This window comes from Carcharhinus amblyrhynchos, chromosome 9 (assembly GCF_965287045.1).
Source record: "Carcharhinus amblyrhynchos chromosome 9, sCarAmb.v2.hapA, whole genome shotgun sequence".
In the NCBI taxonomy this organism is placed as follows: domain Eukaryota; kingdom Metazoa; phylum Chordata; class Chondrichthyes; order Carcharhiniformes; family Carcharhinidae; genus Carcharhinus; species Carcharhinus amblyrhynchos.
In genome coordinates, this window is record NC_137332.1 from 101,790,720 (window position 1) to 101,807,708 (window position 16,989).

Sequence of the window (16,989 nt, forward strand, 5' to 3'; positions counted from 1 at the left end):
GGATCAAGAGAATAGAATACAAAAGCAAGAATGTACTGCTGAGGTTTGAAGGTTCTGGTCAGACCACATTTGGAATATTGCGAGCAATTTTGGGCCCTGTATCTCAGGAAGGATGTCCTAGACTCGGAGAGGGTCCAGAGGAGGTTCACGAGAATGATACTGGGAATGAAAGGCTTGATGTATGAGGAGTGTTTGAGGACTCTGGGTCTGGACTTGGTGGAGTTCAGAAGGATGAGGGGGGAGGATCTCATTGAAACTTACAGAATACTGAAAAGCCTGGATAGAGTGGACCTGGGGAAGATGCTCCCATTAGTAAGGGAGACTAAAGTCCAAGGGCCCAGCCTCAGAGTACTAAAGGACAACCTTTTAGAACCGAGATGAGGAGTTTCTTCAGTCAGAGGGTGGTCTGTAGAATTCATTGCCACAGAATGCTGTGGAGGCCAGGTCGTTGGAGTGTATTTAAGTCAGAGATAGATAGGTGCTTGATTGGTAAGGGTATCAAAGGTGACAGGGAAAAGGTTGGAGAATGGGGTTGAGAAACTTGACAGCCATGATTGAATAGCGGAGCAGAATAGATGGGCTGAATGGCCTAATTCTGCTCTTATGTCTTATGGTTTAAGAGGCCTGAATGGCCTGTTCAAGCTCCATCACGACCCACAAAGGTCTACCCTGAGCATCAGTAGGCGACAGCGAAATCCACACAATTCCACCCTGCTTCATTTTGGGCTTTTTACACAAACAAAAAAGAAATAAAATTATATAAATACAATGCTGCACAGGCTCTGGTCACCAGGCTCTTCAGAAATGGCCCCAGTCAGAACATGACAAGGGAACGCTGATGGCAATGAATTCATACTGCAAAACAGGTGGGACTGGGAGGGAGGGCAGGGGGTTTTGGGGTTGGGGGGGGGGGGTGGTTATTTTAGTTTAACCGGCCTGGTGAGGATCTTACCGGATAGGTAGAAAGCCGGTTTTAGGTTCCGCCCAGTTCTGGCTTCAAGAGAGAGTCAAACCTGGGTCATGTTTATACCCAGCATGGCACGCCCATGACACAAAGGTTACCCACCCATGCCCCCGCAGCCCACCACCTCCCTCCTCATAACTATTAAAGTGCCTGCGGGCATCTCCGTTCTCGGCTGTTTTCCCAAATTCCAGGAAGTCTGTAATCCCGCCCCTGGCCTCTCCGTTCCAATCGCGAACAATCAGTTGGATAGGGAGTTGGCTCCCGAGAGGGCGAGAGAGTCCGCCAGGGGCCTTGCCAGGGAACGCCCTCAGCTCCTCTGGAGACCATCGCCGGCAAAGGAAAAATAAAAAATATACAAATTTCTTCAGAAAAAGCAACAGCGTAAATTCTGATGAACCTTGTCCACAATTCTCCCCAGTATTCCCAACAAATTTCTGTATCTCAGGTGTTGTCCGGTTTGATCCATCGAGGCCTTCCAGAGCTGGTTGGAGCATCGATGGGATGGGAGTCCATTATTGACCCCTTTAATCTCATTTCAGTTTAATGTTTTAAGTTTCCTTTCCACTTCATTTTTTTATTGTTTCGGGCAGCTCCCCCCTCTCCTTTTTTTCTGTGGGGGCTGCCCTTCCTGCTTTGTCTCTCAGGATGTACAATTGCTTTACCAAAAAGAACGGTGTCGTTTGGCCTGAGGATTTCCTTGCAGCCGGGCTCTGGAGTGGGGGGGGAAGAACAGGCGTCGTGACGGTGGGGAGAGGTAGGTTGCTGTCGGCCACCCTCCAAATGGCCGCAGCGAGGGAGCAGCAATCGTTGCCGACAGCAGAGGGCGCTCCTGAGGTCCTGGCGACGTCCTTGTCCGCTTAGTGTTATCACAGGCCCACTTGCGCAGTAGGCCTCAAGTCTGTGTAGTGTTAATCCAGGCCCGTCACTGGAGGAGTGGAAGGGGAGGCTGCGTTTTTAAGTCGGATCAGCATCCCTGGAGTGGGGAGGGGTTTGCAGAATTGCTCTCTCCCTCCTTTCCCCATCACTCTCAAGGGTCAAACAGTATCCTTCATGTCGTTCGCGATAATGTTTAGAGGTTTGGGAGTAACGCTATGAGATGTCGATGTGTAGGTGAGCCGGCCAGCAGAGACAGCTGTGGGCGAGGTGGAAAGGGAAGGCACTTTTTAAAGTTTTGTTGCTGGTGATGGATTTGAATTTGGCTTTGTTGGTTCTCGGGACAACGGTCCGTGACCCCTTGTCATTCCTGCGTCCGTGAGGAAGAGCCGGGGCCTATCGGTCAGACCGCGAGCCGTAAAACATTCAGCTGGTCCGATCACTGAGTTGTTCCCCCTTCCCCCACCCTCCCAGCAAAGAGCAGCGAGGCAGCTCACCTCCGACCTGTGAACCCCGACCCCGAAGAGCTGACCCCTGGACGAACCCTTGCTTGGCACTGTGCCGTCAGGGGCAGTTCCCTTTGCTGCCGCTGCAATGGTAAACCCTCCACGGCAGCTCCGGGGTGCCCCGTCGGGAATTCGAACTGACAACGCGGTGGGAGAGGTTCAGGGTGGGCGTTGCGGAGAAGGGAACTGTTGCCTCGGTGGTGGAGGAGGAGGGGGGTGTTCGGGAGAATGCTTGTAATGGGAGCTGACGGGCAGAAGGGTGGTCTGATCTTGACTGGGTACGTGACTGTCCAAAGTTCCCCGCCTGCCCGCCCAGGGAAGGGGAATGCCAAGCTGGGGAGGGGCAGGAAAGAGTGCAAATAACTTTGGCCGATGTCGCAGTGAATGGCCAAGCCCATTCGCAGGGCATTGCTTACCAACTGGTCAAACATTTTGGCCAGCTGATGGAAGCCTAAAAAAGAAGTATTGCAGTCGGCTCTGGCCCTTTGTAGAGTGGTGGGAAAGAAGAGGGTTTGCAGGGTGAGGCGGTGGCGGATTTGTCCTTTCTGCCATTCCGGATTAAGCAGGGAAAGCTTTCGTGTTGCAGGAGAGCGCTTTTCAGATCCCCCAGCGTTGCGTAGGGAAAGGCCACAGCCCCACCATGGCCGCCTGTAGAGACAGAGATGCACTCGGGCAAAGTCAGTACATATCCTCGTGTTGTCACTCCCACCGCTGTAGATTCCTCTGCACCCACACGGCCCCGAATACTGCGATCAAATCTCCGACAGGAAGGCCGTAGATTCTCACTGAAGTCAAAGAACTCTCTCTTCACTTCAGAGAGGTCCGTCCATGCGCACTCAACTTCCAAGGAACCTCTGACAGCCTCCACAGACAGGCTTCCTCCAGAGAAAAGTTCGGCCATTTCTTAGGGTGTGTGTTGAACTGAATTCACCTTCGTCCAAACCCCGAGTCACATCCGCACACCGGTTCCAGGATAGGGGGGGCCTGACCCCTGAACTTTCAGATCTCTGTCTCTCCTCTGATTGGGGGACCGCAAAGTCCGATATCGAAGACTCGATCCGATGCTTAGTGAACCAGCTTCCGTGGGAAATAAGGGTGACCCGCAAGCCAGCCAACCTCATTTCTCTCACCTGTCGTAAAATAAGGAGGAAAGGGCCCTGGGATTTAGTGCTTCTGTCTGGTTTCGATCGGAGAATGCCCCAGCGCCCTCCGTAACCAGGGCAACCCACGTTCATTAGCCGCACAGCCCACTCTGCTGAAGCCTCGGTGGGCCGCCCCCTCCCGGGGCTATTGTAACGGGGCAATCCCACTTCGACTGTCAGGAGTCTTCGGTTTCCTTCCCCCCCCGAAAGGGCCTTTAAAACAAGGCCTTGGCAATCTTCATCCCCTTGGACTTGATCTTCGGGAAGGGCGAGCCGTGCTCTATCCGCAGCTTGGGTGAAGGGTAGCCCTTCTTGCGCAGGATGAAGTCAATGCTGGTGGAGCTCATGGCGTAGAAGACATTGGCATTGTGTGGGATGGTGAACTCTGTAAAAGGGGGTGGGGGAGAGAATATGGAATACTGGCATTAGCTCAACATGCCAAGTCTCTATTATAAAATCCTCGTGCCCTCTTTTTCAAAGCCCATTGCGGTCTCATAGAATCCCCTCAGTGCAGAAGGAGGCCATTTGGCCCATTGATTCTGTCCTGGCTACAATCCCATCCAGGCTCTATCCCTGAAACCCCACCCATTTACCCTGCCAATCTCCCTAACACTAAGGGGCAATTTAGCACGGCCAATCAACCTAACCTGCACATCTTTGGAGCGTGGGAAGAAACCGGAGTACCCGGGGGAAACCCACGCAGACATGGGGAGAACGTGCAGACTCCACACTGACAAGTTACCTGAGGCCAGATTTGAACCAGGATTCCTGGCATTGGGAGACAGCAGTGCTGAGCAATTTGCCACCATGCCACCCATCTCCATGATCTCTTGCCATCCTCGGGCTTCCTGCGTTCTCTGCCTATTCCGGCTCCCTGGCCGTCCCACATCTTAATGACTCCACCATTGCTATCCAAGCCTTACTTCTGGAATTCCCTCCCTAAAACACTCTCCTTCCCTCTCCTCCTTTAAGACACAACGTAGAACCCATCTCTTTGATCAAGCTTTTGGTCATGTGACCCAACATCAGCTCATGCTCTGTGTCAAATGTCATCCATGAACCTTATAGGCATGATATAACTGCGATTGGCATGGGATCACATGGGACATGTGGTTGACATGGAATTGACATGTTATTGCACATTAATAACCAAGCCCAGTCAATTCACTGACACTGATGTCAAATAAACCACTTGAGAAACAGCATCTTAGAGGAGATAAGGGAAGGAGAGAGATAGTTGGCTTGAGTTCAGACTGACAAGCAGGAGAAAAGTTCGAGGGGATGGATTCAGAAGATGGATGAAGCTACCTCACTTGTAGGATTTGGGTGGCACAGTGCCACAGTGGTTAGCACTGCTGTCTCACACTGCCAGGGACCCAGGTTCGATTCCGGCTTGGATCACTGTATGGAGTTTGCATGTGCTCCCCGTGTCTGCCTGGGTTTCCTCTGGGTGCTCCAGTTTCCTCCCACACTCCAGAGATGTGCAGGTTGGGTGGATTGGTGATGCTAAATTACCCCATATTGTCAGGGGGACTAACTAGGGTAAATGCATGAGGTTATGGGGATAGGATCTGGGTGGGATTGTGGTCGGTGCAGACTCGATGGGCTGAATGGCCTCCTTCTGCACTGTAGGATTTTGCGAGTCTCTGATATAGAAGCTAGAGTTGGCCATTTTGCCCTTTGCGCCTGCTCCGCCGCTCAAAGAGATCATGGCTGACCGTTGACTTCAATTCCTCCTTCGAGTCGACATCTCTTAATTCCATCAGTATCCAAACATTTAGCAAACCCAACCCTGAACAAGCCCAATGACTGAGCATCCAGAGCATTTAGAGGAGAGAATTCCCAAGCCTTCAGCTGAAGGAGTTTAGAATCATAAAATCCCTACAGTGCAGAAGGAGGCCATTCGGCCCATCAAGCCTGCACTGACAACAATCCCCACCCAGGTCCTATCCCTACAACCACACATATTTACCCAGTTAATCCCCCTGACACTAAGATGCAATGGACAATCCTCCTATGTTACTTTTACTAGGAGCCCTAAATCCTTCTATCCAGCAATCATAAACATCTCACCACACCAGCTCCCACCACCCCCCCGCCGCCACCACCCCCCCACTCCCCTTCCCCCCCCCACTCCCCTTCCCCTAAGCTCTGAACTCTCCAGCCTGGAGAACCATCCCTCTGCCAATGACCCTGTCGAGCCCATCGTGACCCTTTACCTTTGTCCTCCGTGATGAGCTGCACCAGTTCGTAAGATGGAGCAGCGTTGGCATCTTGGTTGTGCTTCTCCAGGGCTTTCCCGATGACCGCAGGGGTCTTGTCCTGGCTGGAGACCTGTGGAAAGAGGGTGGAGTGTGATTCATTCATACTGGACTGGAGTTAAAGCAAGAGACAAAGAAGATAGGAGCAGGAGAAGGCCATTCGGCCCTTCGAGCCTGCTCCACCATTCATTTTGATCATAGTAAGAAGTCTCACAACACCAGGTTAAAGTCCAACAGGACGTTAGAATCACGAGCTTTTGGAGCGCTGCTCCTTCATCAGGTAACAGATTCACCATAAAAATCATCCTTTCTGATGTTTCACTTGACGAAGGAGCAGCACTGTGAAAGCTCGTGATTCCAAATAAACCTGTTGGACTTTAACCTGGTGTTGTGAGACTTCTCACTGTGTTTACCCCAGTCCAACACCGGCATCTCCACATCATTTTGATCACTGCTGATTATCATAAACCATGATGAAAGTGAATGGTGGAGCAGGCTCGAACAACTTCTTTCCTGCTGCCGTCAGACTTTTGGATGGACCTCCCCTACATTAAGCTGATCTTTCTCTACACCCTAGCTTATGGCTGTAACACAGCATTCTGCAGCCTCTCCTTTCCTGCTCCCCTATGTACTTCATGAACGGTATGCTCTGTCTGTATAGCACTCAAGTAACAACACTTTCTATTGTATGCCAATTGTGAGAAGAATACATCAGATCAAAACCCTGCTCCGCAATGTCCAATAGTGATCTCTTGTAGACGTTAACTGGGGTGGGCTTCGGTGGTGGTGGAGATCTTTAATCTGGTAAAACATGCAACTTTGGTTTAGCTGCACATTTCACCAAACCACCCCGCTTTAATCCCAATGAAAATTCCGATTGAAATCCCTATAGAAGGGAGATTGGATGTGAGATGTAGTGGAGGTGGGATAATCCAGCCTGATGTTCATTATCATTCACTCTCACCCATAATTAAAATGAATCCCTTATTTGCATGTGCGTGGAACTTCATGGGCAGGATTTCCATGTCATGCCAGCAGCAGAACAACTGGAAAATTGGCATCGGAAGGTGGCATTCTCTGCCCCAGCCCAATTTGATAGTGGCAGGTTTGGTAGTGAGGGTATGTGGGTATGGGGGGATATGCACGACCCTAAGTGGTTGGTGCTGTATCAAGACAATTAAAGGGCCTATTAAAACCAATATTAAAACCGTCTGCTATTTCCCACAACACTGATGAAGACGTTAATACCACCCAGGGTAACGATATCCCCACTCCATCAGCAACCCCATCCCACTACCTAAAACATTCAACCTCTCCTCCTCAGTGACAGCAATGCACGCCACACCCTGGATGGGCAGACTAACAAGTCTCACAACGCCAAATTAAAATCCAATAGATTTATTTGGAATCACGAGCTTTCAGAGCACTGCTCCTTCATCTGAAGGAGTAGCACTCTGAAAGCTCGTGATTCCAAATAAACCTGTTGGACTTTAACCTAGTGTTTTAAGATTTCTTACTGAGCCCACCCCAGTCCAACACTGGCATCTCCACATCACACTCAAGGTGCACTGCAGCAATTCACCAAGGCTCCTTAGGCAGCATCTTCCAAACTCACAACTGCTAACATCTGGAAAGACAAAGGCAGCAGATACCTGGGAGCACCAACACCCGGACAGTCACCACTGAGTCACTCACCATTCTGACTTGGAAATATCTCGCTGTTCCTTCACTGTTGCTGGTTCAAAATCCTGGAATGTCCTCCCTAACTGCACCCTGGGTGAACTTACACCTCTGGGGCCACAATGGTTCAAGAAGGCAGCTCACTCACCACCTTCTGTTGTTGGTGCAGGCTTGATGGGCCGACAGTGGCACAGTGGTTGGCACTGCTGCCCCACAGCGCTGGGGACCTGGGTTCGACTGGGTCACTGTCTGTGTGGAGTCTGCATGTTCTCCCCGTGTCTGGGTGGGTTTCCTCCGGGTGCTCCGATTTCCTCCCACAGTCCAGAAGACTTGCTGGTTGGGTGCATTGGCCATGCTAAATTGCCCCTTAGTGTACTCAGACAGGTGGCAGAGTGTGGCGACTGGGGGATTTTCACAGTAGCTTCATTGCAGTGTTAACGACACTAGTAAATAAAGTTAAACTTAAACTGCACTATGGGGATTCTATGCTTCTCAAGGGCGTTTGGGGATGGGCAATAGAGGCTAACCTTACAATACCACGAGAGTGAATTTGAACGAAATTTGCCCCCTGGGCTGCAGCCGCTTACCAAGATGCTCTTGTACAAGTTTCCATTGGCGACGTCGAGCCGGACCCGGATGATCCGGCAGTCGGACTGCGGAGAGCCGATGGGTGCCGACGGGGGAACATATGTGGCGCCGCAGGACGCGGAGCGCCTGTGCCCTTTGACGAAGCTGGTGGTGGGGGACAAAGTGGAGGGGGAAGGAGGGCAAGTCGGGCTGGAGTCAATCCCAGCAGAGTCCAGGGAGGAGACCGAGGGGAATTTGGTGTGCTGCAAAAGAGAGAGAGAGAGAGATTGGTATCACATTAAACCACTTCATCTGGCTCAGTGGAAACATCTGGATGTCAATAAGACCGGAAAAGAAATTGAACATTTATTTCCCCGCTGCTGTTTTAAAATGGATTTTCGCTGCACTAAACGATGGCTGCTACATGTCACATGATTCACCATCTTTTTTTTAAAACATCTTTTCGTAGGATGGGGGTGTGACTGGGCCAGCATTTATTGTCCATCCCCAGTTGCCCTTGAACTGCATGGCTTGCTAGGCCATAGAGGTTATTTACCAATCAATCACATTACTGTGGATCTGGAATCACATATAGGCCAGACCGGCTGAGGGCAGCAGATTGTCTTGTTGGAAGGTCACCAGTGAACCAGATGTGTTTCTGCGCCAGTTTTAGAGTCATCACTGGACTTTTAATGAATGCAGATTTCACCATCTGCGGTGCTGAGACTTGAACCCGGGTCCCCGGAGCATTGTGCTAGGTCTCCGGTTTACTAGTCTAGTGGCAAAAACATTATGCCTTCAGCCCTCCGAGGTGGCTAGCAACTTCCAACAGGTTTAATGGATTAGCAGTGCTCAGGGCCTCATCAAAAATGAAGCATCCCCCCTAAACGCCCCCACCCCGTTCGACAACTTTCTCTCCCACAAGACCACAAGATAGGGGCAGAATTAGGCCGTTCGGTCCCTCGAGTCTGCTCCACCATTCAATCATGGCTGATAAGTTTCTCAACCCCATTCTCCCACCTTTTCCCGATAGCCTTCGATTCCCTTACTGATCAAGAACCTGTCTATCTCTGTCTCAAAGGCACTCAACGACCTGGCCTCCACAGCCTCGTGTGGCAAAGAGTTCCACAGATTCATCACTCTCTGGCTCAAGAAATTCCCCCACATCTCGACTCTAAAGGGTTGTCTTTTTACTCTAAGGCTGAGTCCTCGGATCCTAGACTCTCCTACTAACGGACTACGTGACTTCCCCGCGTCCCAACTTCACACCCTGAGTCATTGAGAAATGGAATCACACGGGAAAAAGTGTCAGGAAGCACTGCGACTTCCCAAGAGTGTGAAACATGCCATTAAAATGCAGCATCTTTCTTTTCTCAAAGTGTTCTGGAGAGGGAAGGCGTGGTGACCATTACCCGGGCAACCTTGCACAGCAACGCATTAATCGGCTTGAACGAGTGGTCCTTGAGCCCAGCAAATTCAGAAGCGCAGTCCAGATCCGGGGTCGGTGAGCCAGGTACATCCCAGGGTGCTAAGCCGCCAGGAGTCATTGTGGGACTGCTCTGGTCAGAGGGAGGGCTGAAACAACAAGAGGCCTTGCATTAGAGATTCAGCATTTACGACCATTCTATTGCTGAGTTTTTAAAAAAAGACATGGTGTCGAAACGGTTCGTCTTGGGTTCATCAGGACAGATTTGCAAGAATACCAAATCTATTGGGAAAATGAATTTATGCTGCACGAAGCAGTGTCCAAGCATTGTGCCTTCTCCAACTGAACAAAGACTTGGGGAACAGCCATTATCCGACGCATTCCTCATGCCAATCAGCGTTGACCTGCCCGGTTTGAATCTAAACCAAACCTTGCCAGTTAACTGTCCCCTGGTGCATTTGTCAGGCCACTTCGCAAGCACGCAATGATTCACACCGCATGGGAAGAGAGTGACGATTGTTGGGCAAATAGATTCTGAATGGGAGAGGGGTAACCATGGAGATGGCACCAGTTGATGGTAACTGACAGTTAATGACGGGCATTGTTTGAAACTTAAAACCAGACTGCTTGACCCCGCGACATTGCCCTGAGGAATGGGTCAGTGAACGTCCGTCGGCTCGGATCCAAAACTGTGCCAACAATGTCGAGAAAACTTACTCATTGCAGTGCGTGATGACGAGTGTCGGCCGAGGTTTTGATGGAGTGCTGGGCATTTCAGCAGGTGGCTCAACCTCGCAAGACAACTTGTAGCTGCAAAAGACACAACTGAAATCAATAAATACGACGCTCAGGCCGAATCTTTCTGCCTGGCTTGAAGTCCCGCCTCCAGGACTGGATTTGACATCCAACTCCACTCTGGTGAGACTGGGGGCGGGGCATTGCTGGCGGCAACCAATGAAGACTCTGCTACCGGGGCCATCGTCCAATAAGGGACATTGTCCCTCCCCTCACCGCCCTCCATCAGCACCAGTTGTGTCACTGCTACAAATGAACATCACTGAGGCCACGAAGGCCAGACAGGACATTCAGTTTAGAGTTTATTTATTAGTGTCACAAGTCGGCTTACATTAACACTGCAATGAAGTTATTGTGAAAATCCCTGAGTCGCCACACTCTGGCGTCTGTTCGGGTACACTGAGGAGAATTTAGCATGGCCAATGCACCTAACCTGCACATCTTTGGACTGTGGGAGGAAACCAGGGGCACCCAGGGGAAACCCACGCAGACACGGGGAGAATGTGCAGACTCCACACAGTGACCCAAGCTGGGAATCGAAGCGGGTACCTGCCACTGCGAGGTAGCAGTGCTAACCACTGTGCCATTGTGTCGTCAGGGAGAACTATCGAGGGCAGGCATGAGCTCGGTTTCGAAAGCTCTCTTCCGAAGCATGGTGTCTCTGACAGCGCAGCGCAACCCCAGTCTGTGTACAGGGCTTTTCAGAGAGGATGATGCCACCCCACCCCTCTCCCTGGGTCTCAGGATCAACACGAGTCCATGGTCCTTTGACACAAAAGTGAAAATTCTACTGTCTGAGCTGACAGCTGGAGTGGGTGGGAGGTTTCATTGCACTGTTAACGTAAGCCGACTTGTGAGACCAATAAATATAAACATAAAACAGTACGTATACCCCAGCTAACGTCATGTGGAAAACAGATTTCCAGCAGGGTTGTCAGGTTGCTGTTTGTGGGATCTTACTGTGCGCAGGTTGGCTAGCACGCTTCCTACATTATAACAGTGAGCGCACACACACACACACACATGGGGTTGGCGAAGTACTCTGGGACACGCTGAGGCCAGTGAAAGGCGCTATACAAATGCAAGCGTAACCACTTTTGGGAGAGAGCAATATTTCTACAAAACTCTCTCTCCTTCGGGAAGGTAAGTAAGAGGGGTGTGGGGTGGGGTGAGGTGATTGATGGCACAGGTACTGAGGGGCTGGTGGGTTTCCTCTGGGCGCTCCGGTTTCCTCCCAGTCTGAATGACACGCTGGTTAGGTATATGGGCCATGCTAAGTTCTCCCTCAGTGTACCTGAACAGGCGCTGGAGTGTGGCGACTCGGGGATTTTCACAGTAACTTCATTGCACTGTTAACGTCAGGGCTGAAAACAGCCAAAATACCTCTGCATTACTTTTGCGGAGGCTGGTTAGGGGTGGGGTTAGACTGGGGGAGGGATGGCAGTTGATAGGGGAACCCCCTCACAAGTAATGGGTAGCTGCTTAGGCTTTACAATGTGTCTTGGCATCAGCCCATGGTGTCTGCCCTCTGGCTTAAAATAAAAGTCGTACGTTTCCCACTTAACCGAGCTGGCTCGCGGATTCTGAATTTTAGACTATGGTGACACGGTGGGGATCGCGGATTCTGCTACCATCATTCTAAAATTAATCCAGCCCCGCCGTGTGAAAAGGTGCAGCAATCCGGACAGGAAGAGAAATCGCACGGGACCTGAAAACAAGGGAGAAGAGAGGGCTGGAATACCCGGTCCCCACCTCGATCCCCGCCGTGTTACCATAGTCGAAAATTCATTTATTAGTGTCGCGAGTAGGCTTACATTAACACTGCAATGAAGCTACTGTGAAAAATCCTCTAGGCGTTACACTCTGGCACCTGTTCCGATACACAGGGAGAATTTGGCGCCTAACCAGCATGTCTTTCGGAGTGCGGGAAGAAACCGGAGTACCCTGAGGAAACTCACGCAGATGCAGGGGGAGAACGTGCAGACTCCACGCAGACATTGCTCCAGGCTGGCAATCGAACCTGGGTCTCTGGCACTGTGAGGCAGCAGCGCTAACCACTGCGCCACCGTGCCACCCCTAAGGGCAGGCTGGGCTGAAACGGCCCCCGTGCTGGACAAGGCGGCTGCCAAAGCCCCCTTGTTGGCGATGGCGCGTGACTGTCTCACCTGTCGGCCTCACTGAGCGTCTCCAGTCCGTAGAACCAATGCAGGAAGTCCTGTTGCTTCTCGAAGCTGTAATTCTTGCAGGCTTTCTGGAGGAGTTTAATCTGGGCGATGATTTCAAATTCCTGTCGTGTGCCCCGTGAAACAACAACCCCCCACCCCCGACAAAAAAAATAATGATTGAACAGAAAAAAAAACAGAATAACAACGCACCAAGTCGGTGAACAGAAAAGAGCAATGAAGGAAATAAATCAAATTTGCCGCAGCAACCTTTACCTTTCTCCGCTTCTCAAAGTTAATTAAGTCATTCTGGAAGAAACAGAGGAGAAGAGAGAAAAAAAAAATGGTCACAGTTTGAAGCATTCTCCCCTTTCCATCTCCTTCGGAGACAACTGAAAGGCTCCCTTCCTCTTGCTCCCTGGAATTGTACCTTCAGGGAGGAGCTGAGCCCATTCTTCATCCAGACAGATGTGTGGAAGCAAAATGGCTTTCCAAGCAAAGCAAAATATCAGTGATGGTAATGCAATCGAGGGGAGATAGAACAAAGAAAATTGTAGCACAGGAACAGGCCCTTCAGCCCTCCAAGCCTGCACTTACTATGCTGCACGACTGAACTAAAACCCCCTACCCTTCCAGAGACCCTATCCCTCTATTCTCATCCTATTCATGTATTTGTCCAGAAGCCCCTTAAAAGTCATATCATATCTGCTTCCATTACCTAACTGGCAGCGAGTTCCAGGCACTCACCACCTTCTAAGTAAAAAAAACTTGCTTCGCACGTCTCCTTTAAACTTTGCCCCTCACACCTTAAACTTATACCCTTTAGTAATTGACTTTTCCACCCTTGGAAAAAGCTTCTGACTATCCACTCTGTTCATGCCCCTCATAATCTTGTAGATTTCTATCAGGTCTCCCCTCAACCTCTGTTGTTCCAGTGAGAACAAACCAAGTTTCTCCAACCTCCCATCATAGCTAATACCCTCCGTACCAGGCAATATCCTGGTAAATCTTTTCTGTACCCTCTCCAAAGCCTCCACATCCTTCTGGTAACGTGGCGACCAGAATTGAACACTATGTTCCAAGTGTGGCCTAACTAAGGTTCTAAAATGATTAGATTACCTCTTGTTGGAGATTGTCATCATCTAGCACATTAACTAGACATTCTTAGAATCACTGAATTCTTACAGTGCAGAAGGAGGCCATTCAGCCCACTGTATCTGCACCAATAACAATCCCACTATTTACCCTGCTAATCCCCCTGACACTAAGGGACAATCTAGCATGGTCAATCAACCTGAGCTACACAACTATGGAGTGTGGGAGGAAACCCACACAGACATGGGGAGAATGTGCAAACTCCACACAGACAGTGACCCGAGGGCAGAATCGAACCTGGGTCCCCGGTGCTGCGAGGCAGCAGTGCTAACCATTGTGCCACTGTGCTGCCAGGCATGACCATGAAAACAATGGAATTTCTAGAGGAACAATGATCCAGATCTAGTTCTTCTTCTACCATCCTGGTCATCAGAGAATGCAATAATAATGGAGTTTTGTCTCATCAAACCTATCAATTTCCTACAAAGTAGTCGACAACAGAGGGAGGCACAAGGTGAGGAACGGTTCCCGTGTTGGAAGGCTTTTACAACCGCAGACATGGCATCAGCTGCATCCACCCAAGCGTTGCATCACTCTCTCCACACTCTAACCCGATCACATCTCAAATTATCCACAAGCATAATTTCAAAGTGGGAACGTTCTGAAAGTGATCGCTTAAGTGCACACTCACCTCAACATAGTCCTTCACCGCTGTGTCCAGCATAACCAAGTCGGTTAGGAATGTCCCAAGGTACGGCACTGTGCCCTGAACAACATTCTGTTGAGATTGAAAGACGGTTAGATACGCTCCATGTTTTTCACAGAGAAATCAGAAGCAGGAGTAGGCCATTTGGCCCTTCAAGCCTGCTCCGCCATTCATTACAATCATAGCTGATCATCAAATTTCAATGTCCTGGTCCTGATCCCGCCTCCCCCACCCCCCACCCCCCATATCCCTCAGTCCCTTTAACCCTCAGAGCGATATCGAATTCCTTCTTGAAATCACACAAGGTTTTGGCCTCAAATACCTTCAGCCGGAAATTGAAGCTAATGTTCTGGGGACATGAGTTCGAATCCCACCACAGCAGATGGTGGAATTTGAATTCAATTAAAAAAAACTGGAATTAAGAATCTACTGATGACCATGAAACGATTGTCGATTGTCAGAAAAACCCATCTGGTTCACTAATATCCTTGAGGAAAGGAAATCTGCCATCCTTACATGGTCTCGTCTACCTCTGACTCCAGAGCCACAGCGATGTGGTTGATTCTCAACTGCCCTCTGAAACGGCCTAGCAAGCCACTCAGTTGTATCAGCGGTTCAAGAAGCCTTTGTCTCAAGGACAACTAGGGATGGGCAATGAATTTTGGCCAACCAGCGACGCCTGTGTCCCATGAATGAAACTTTAAAAAAGCCTTTACAGAGAACAGTACAGCACAGGAAAGGCCCTTCAGCCCATCAAGTACAGCACAGGACAGGCCCTTCAGCCCATCAAGCCTGTGCCGGCACATGACGCCTTTCTAAACAGAACATCTTTTGCCTCTATGCACTCCTATCCATCTATTCCCTATCTATTCATGTATCTGTCAAGATACCTTTTAAATGTTGCTATTGTACCTACTTTGGCCACCTCCTCTGGCAGCGCATTCCAGGCACTTACCACCCTCTGTGTAAAAAACTTGATTCCCACAAGTCCTTTAAACTTTCCCCCTTTTACCTTAGATCTCCGTGCCCTATTAATGACAATTCTACCCTGGGGAAAAGCCACCATCCATTCTACTCATGCCCCTCATAACTTTGTTAGCTTCTCTCAGGTCGCCCCTTTAGTGCACAGTGCTTCCTGACATCACCCCTGAACAACTGAGCTGTAATTTGAACGTTGCGTCTTCTTGTTCTGGACTCTCCCCACTAGGGGGAACAGTTTCTCTCTCTATCCCATTGAGTCCTTTAAGCCAGAGTCATGTTATAGATAACCATTGTAAAAGCTACTGGAGATTCAGGGCCACTCTTACCATGGCTGTAATACAATGCCTTTCCGCTACCCCCACCCCCCCCACAGCAACCCACCCTCTTCAAACAAGATTAAACCCATACTTACAGGAACTTTGTGGTCCTTGGGCTTTTTCGGATGTTTCTTGTCCAGCGTGGCAAACTTTGAAGTTCCTTCCTACGAATTCAGAAAGAACAGGATTCAGAGGTTTTATTTCGGAACCACAGAGCCCGGGGAAGCGTCACACTCGGCCGTGGGGGTGGCACGGTGGTTAGTGCTGCTGCCTCACAGCGCGAGGGACCCGGGTTCAATTCCTGGCTTGGGTCACTGTCGGTGTGGAGTTTGCACATGCTCCCCGTGCCCGCGTGGGTTTCCTCCGGGTGCTCCGGTTTCCTCCCACACTTCAAAGATGTGCAGGTTAGGCGGATTGGCCATGCTAAATTTATCCAAACGTCAGGGGACTGGCAGGGTAAACATGTGGGGCTACGGGAATAGGGTCTGGGTGGGGCTTGATGGGCCGAGTGGCCTCCTTCTGCACTATGGGGATTCTGTGGCAAAGTCCCGGTGACTGGGATGCTAAGAAAGACATTAGCTATCCCCCCCTCCCCCTGGGCATCGGGGGTGTGCCCCTCGCCATTGGAGAAACGGAAGAACACCCCTGAGCCCGACCACACAACTCTATTCCCACGTGTCTCTCCCCTCCCTACCTCTCAACAGCATGGCTTCCTGAGCCAACCTCCCATCGTTCACCCTTCGCAAACTAAAGCCTGTCAAAACCTCTGCTGTCTGAATCTTAACTCAATCCAAGTCCCGGCCAACCACCAACTCTGATCTGGTGAGAAACACTGGCTCCTGAGTTAAGCAGCGCTTTGACTTAAAAAAAAACTGTCATCCTTGTTTTCAAATCCCTCTGCGTACTCACTCCACCCCCAACTCTGCAATCTCCTCTAGTCCTGCAACCCTCCGAGATACCCACTCTCCTCTCATTCCAGCCACTGATTTCAACCATTCCACCACTGCTGGCCATGTCTTCAGTTGCTTGGGACACAGGCTCTAAAATTCCCTCTTTAAATCTCTCAGTGTTAACTCATCTCTTTGCCCCTTTAAGAATCTGACCAGTTTCCATTGATCACAAACCGTTCCGAATCAGCCATGGGCAGCACGATGCTGTGGTTAGCACTGCTGCCTCGCAGCTCTGCAGACCTGGATTTGATTCCCGGTTTGGGTGAATGTCTGCGCGGACTCTGCACGTTCTCCCCATGTCTGAGTGGGTTTCCTCAGGGTGCTCCGGTTTCCTTCCACAGGCCGAAAGAATGCTGGTTAGGTGGATTGGCTGTGCTAAATTCTCCCTCACTAAACCCTAACAGGCGCCGGAATGTGGCGACCAGGGGATTTGCACAGTAACTTCATTGCAGTGTTAATATAAGCCTACTTGTGACACTAATAAATAAATATGGTGGCTGCCAAAGCAGATGAGGGATAAGGAATCCTGTGGTGAGTAAGACCATAAGACATAGGAGCAGAATT

At 50.3% G+C, this 16,989-nt stretch overlaps 1 protein-coding gene across 7 annotated transcripts in view; it reads right to left on the reverse strand.

Moving 5' to 3' along the window:
• Positions 1-908: 908 nt before the first annotated feature.
• The window catches only part of LOC145348149 (ral guanine nucleotide dissociation stimulator-like), a 142,368-nt gene continuing 126,287 nt past the window's right edge, over positions 909-16,989 (reverse strand). For all 7 annotated transcript variants that reach the window (XM_080196317.1, XM_080196318.1, XM_080196315.1 and 4 more), the window contains 9 exons: positions 15,571-15,639; positions 14,163-14,249; positions 12,653-12,685; positions 12,380-12,501; positions 10,137-10,229; positions 9,406-9,568; positions 8,014-8,256; positions 5,705-5,819; positions 909-3,870 (listed from right to left, as the gene is read on the reverse strand). In XM_080196317.1, the coding sequence (XP_080052443.1) occupies positions 3,701-3,870; positions 5,705-5,819; positions 8,014-8,256; positions 9,406-9,568; positions 10,137-10,229; positions 12,380-12,501; positions 12,653-12,685; positions 14,163-14,249; positions 15,571-15,639 (1,095 nt within the window). In that variant the 3' untranslated portion in view covers positions 909-3,700. The remainder of the gene's footprint in view (positions 3,871-5,704; positions 5,820-8,013; positions 8,257-9,405; positions 9,569-10,136; positions 10,230-12,379; positions 12,502-12,652; positions 12,686-14,162; positions 14,250-15,570; positions 15,640-16,989) is intronic.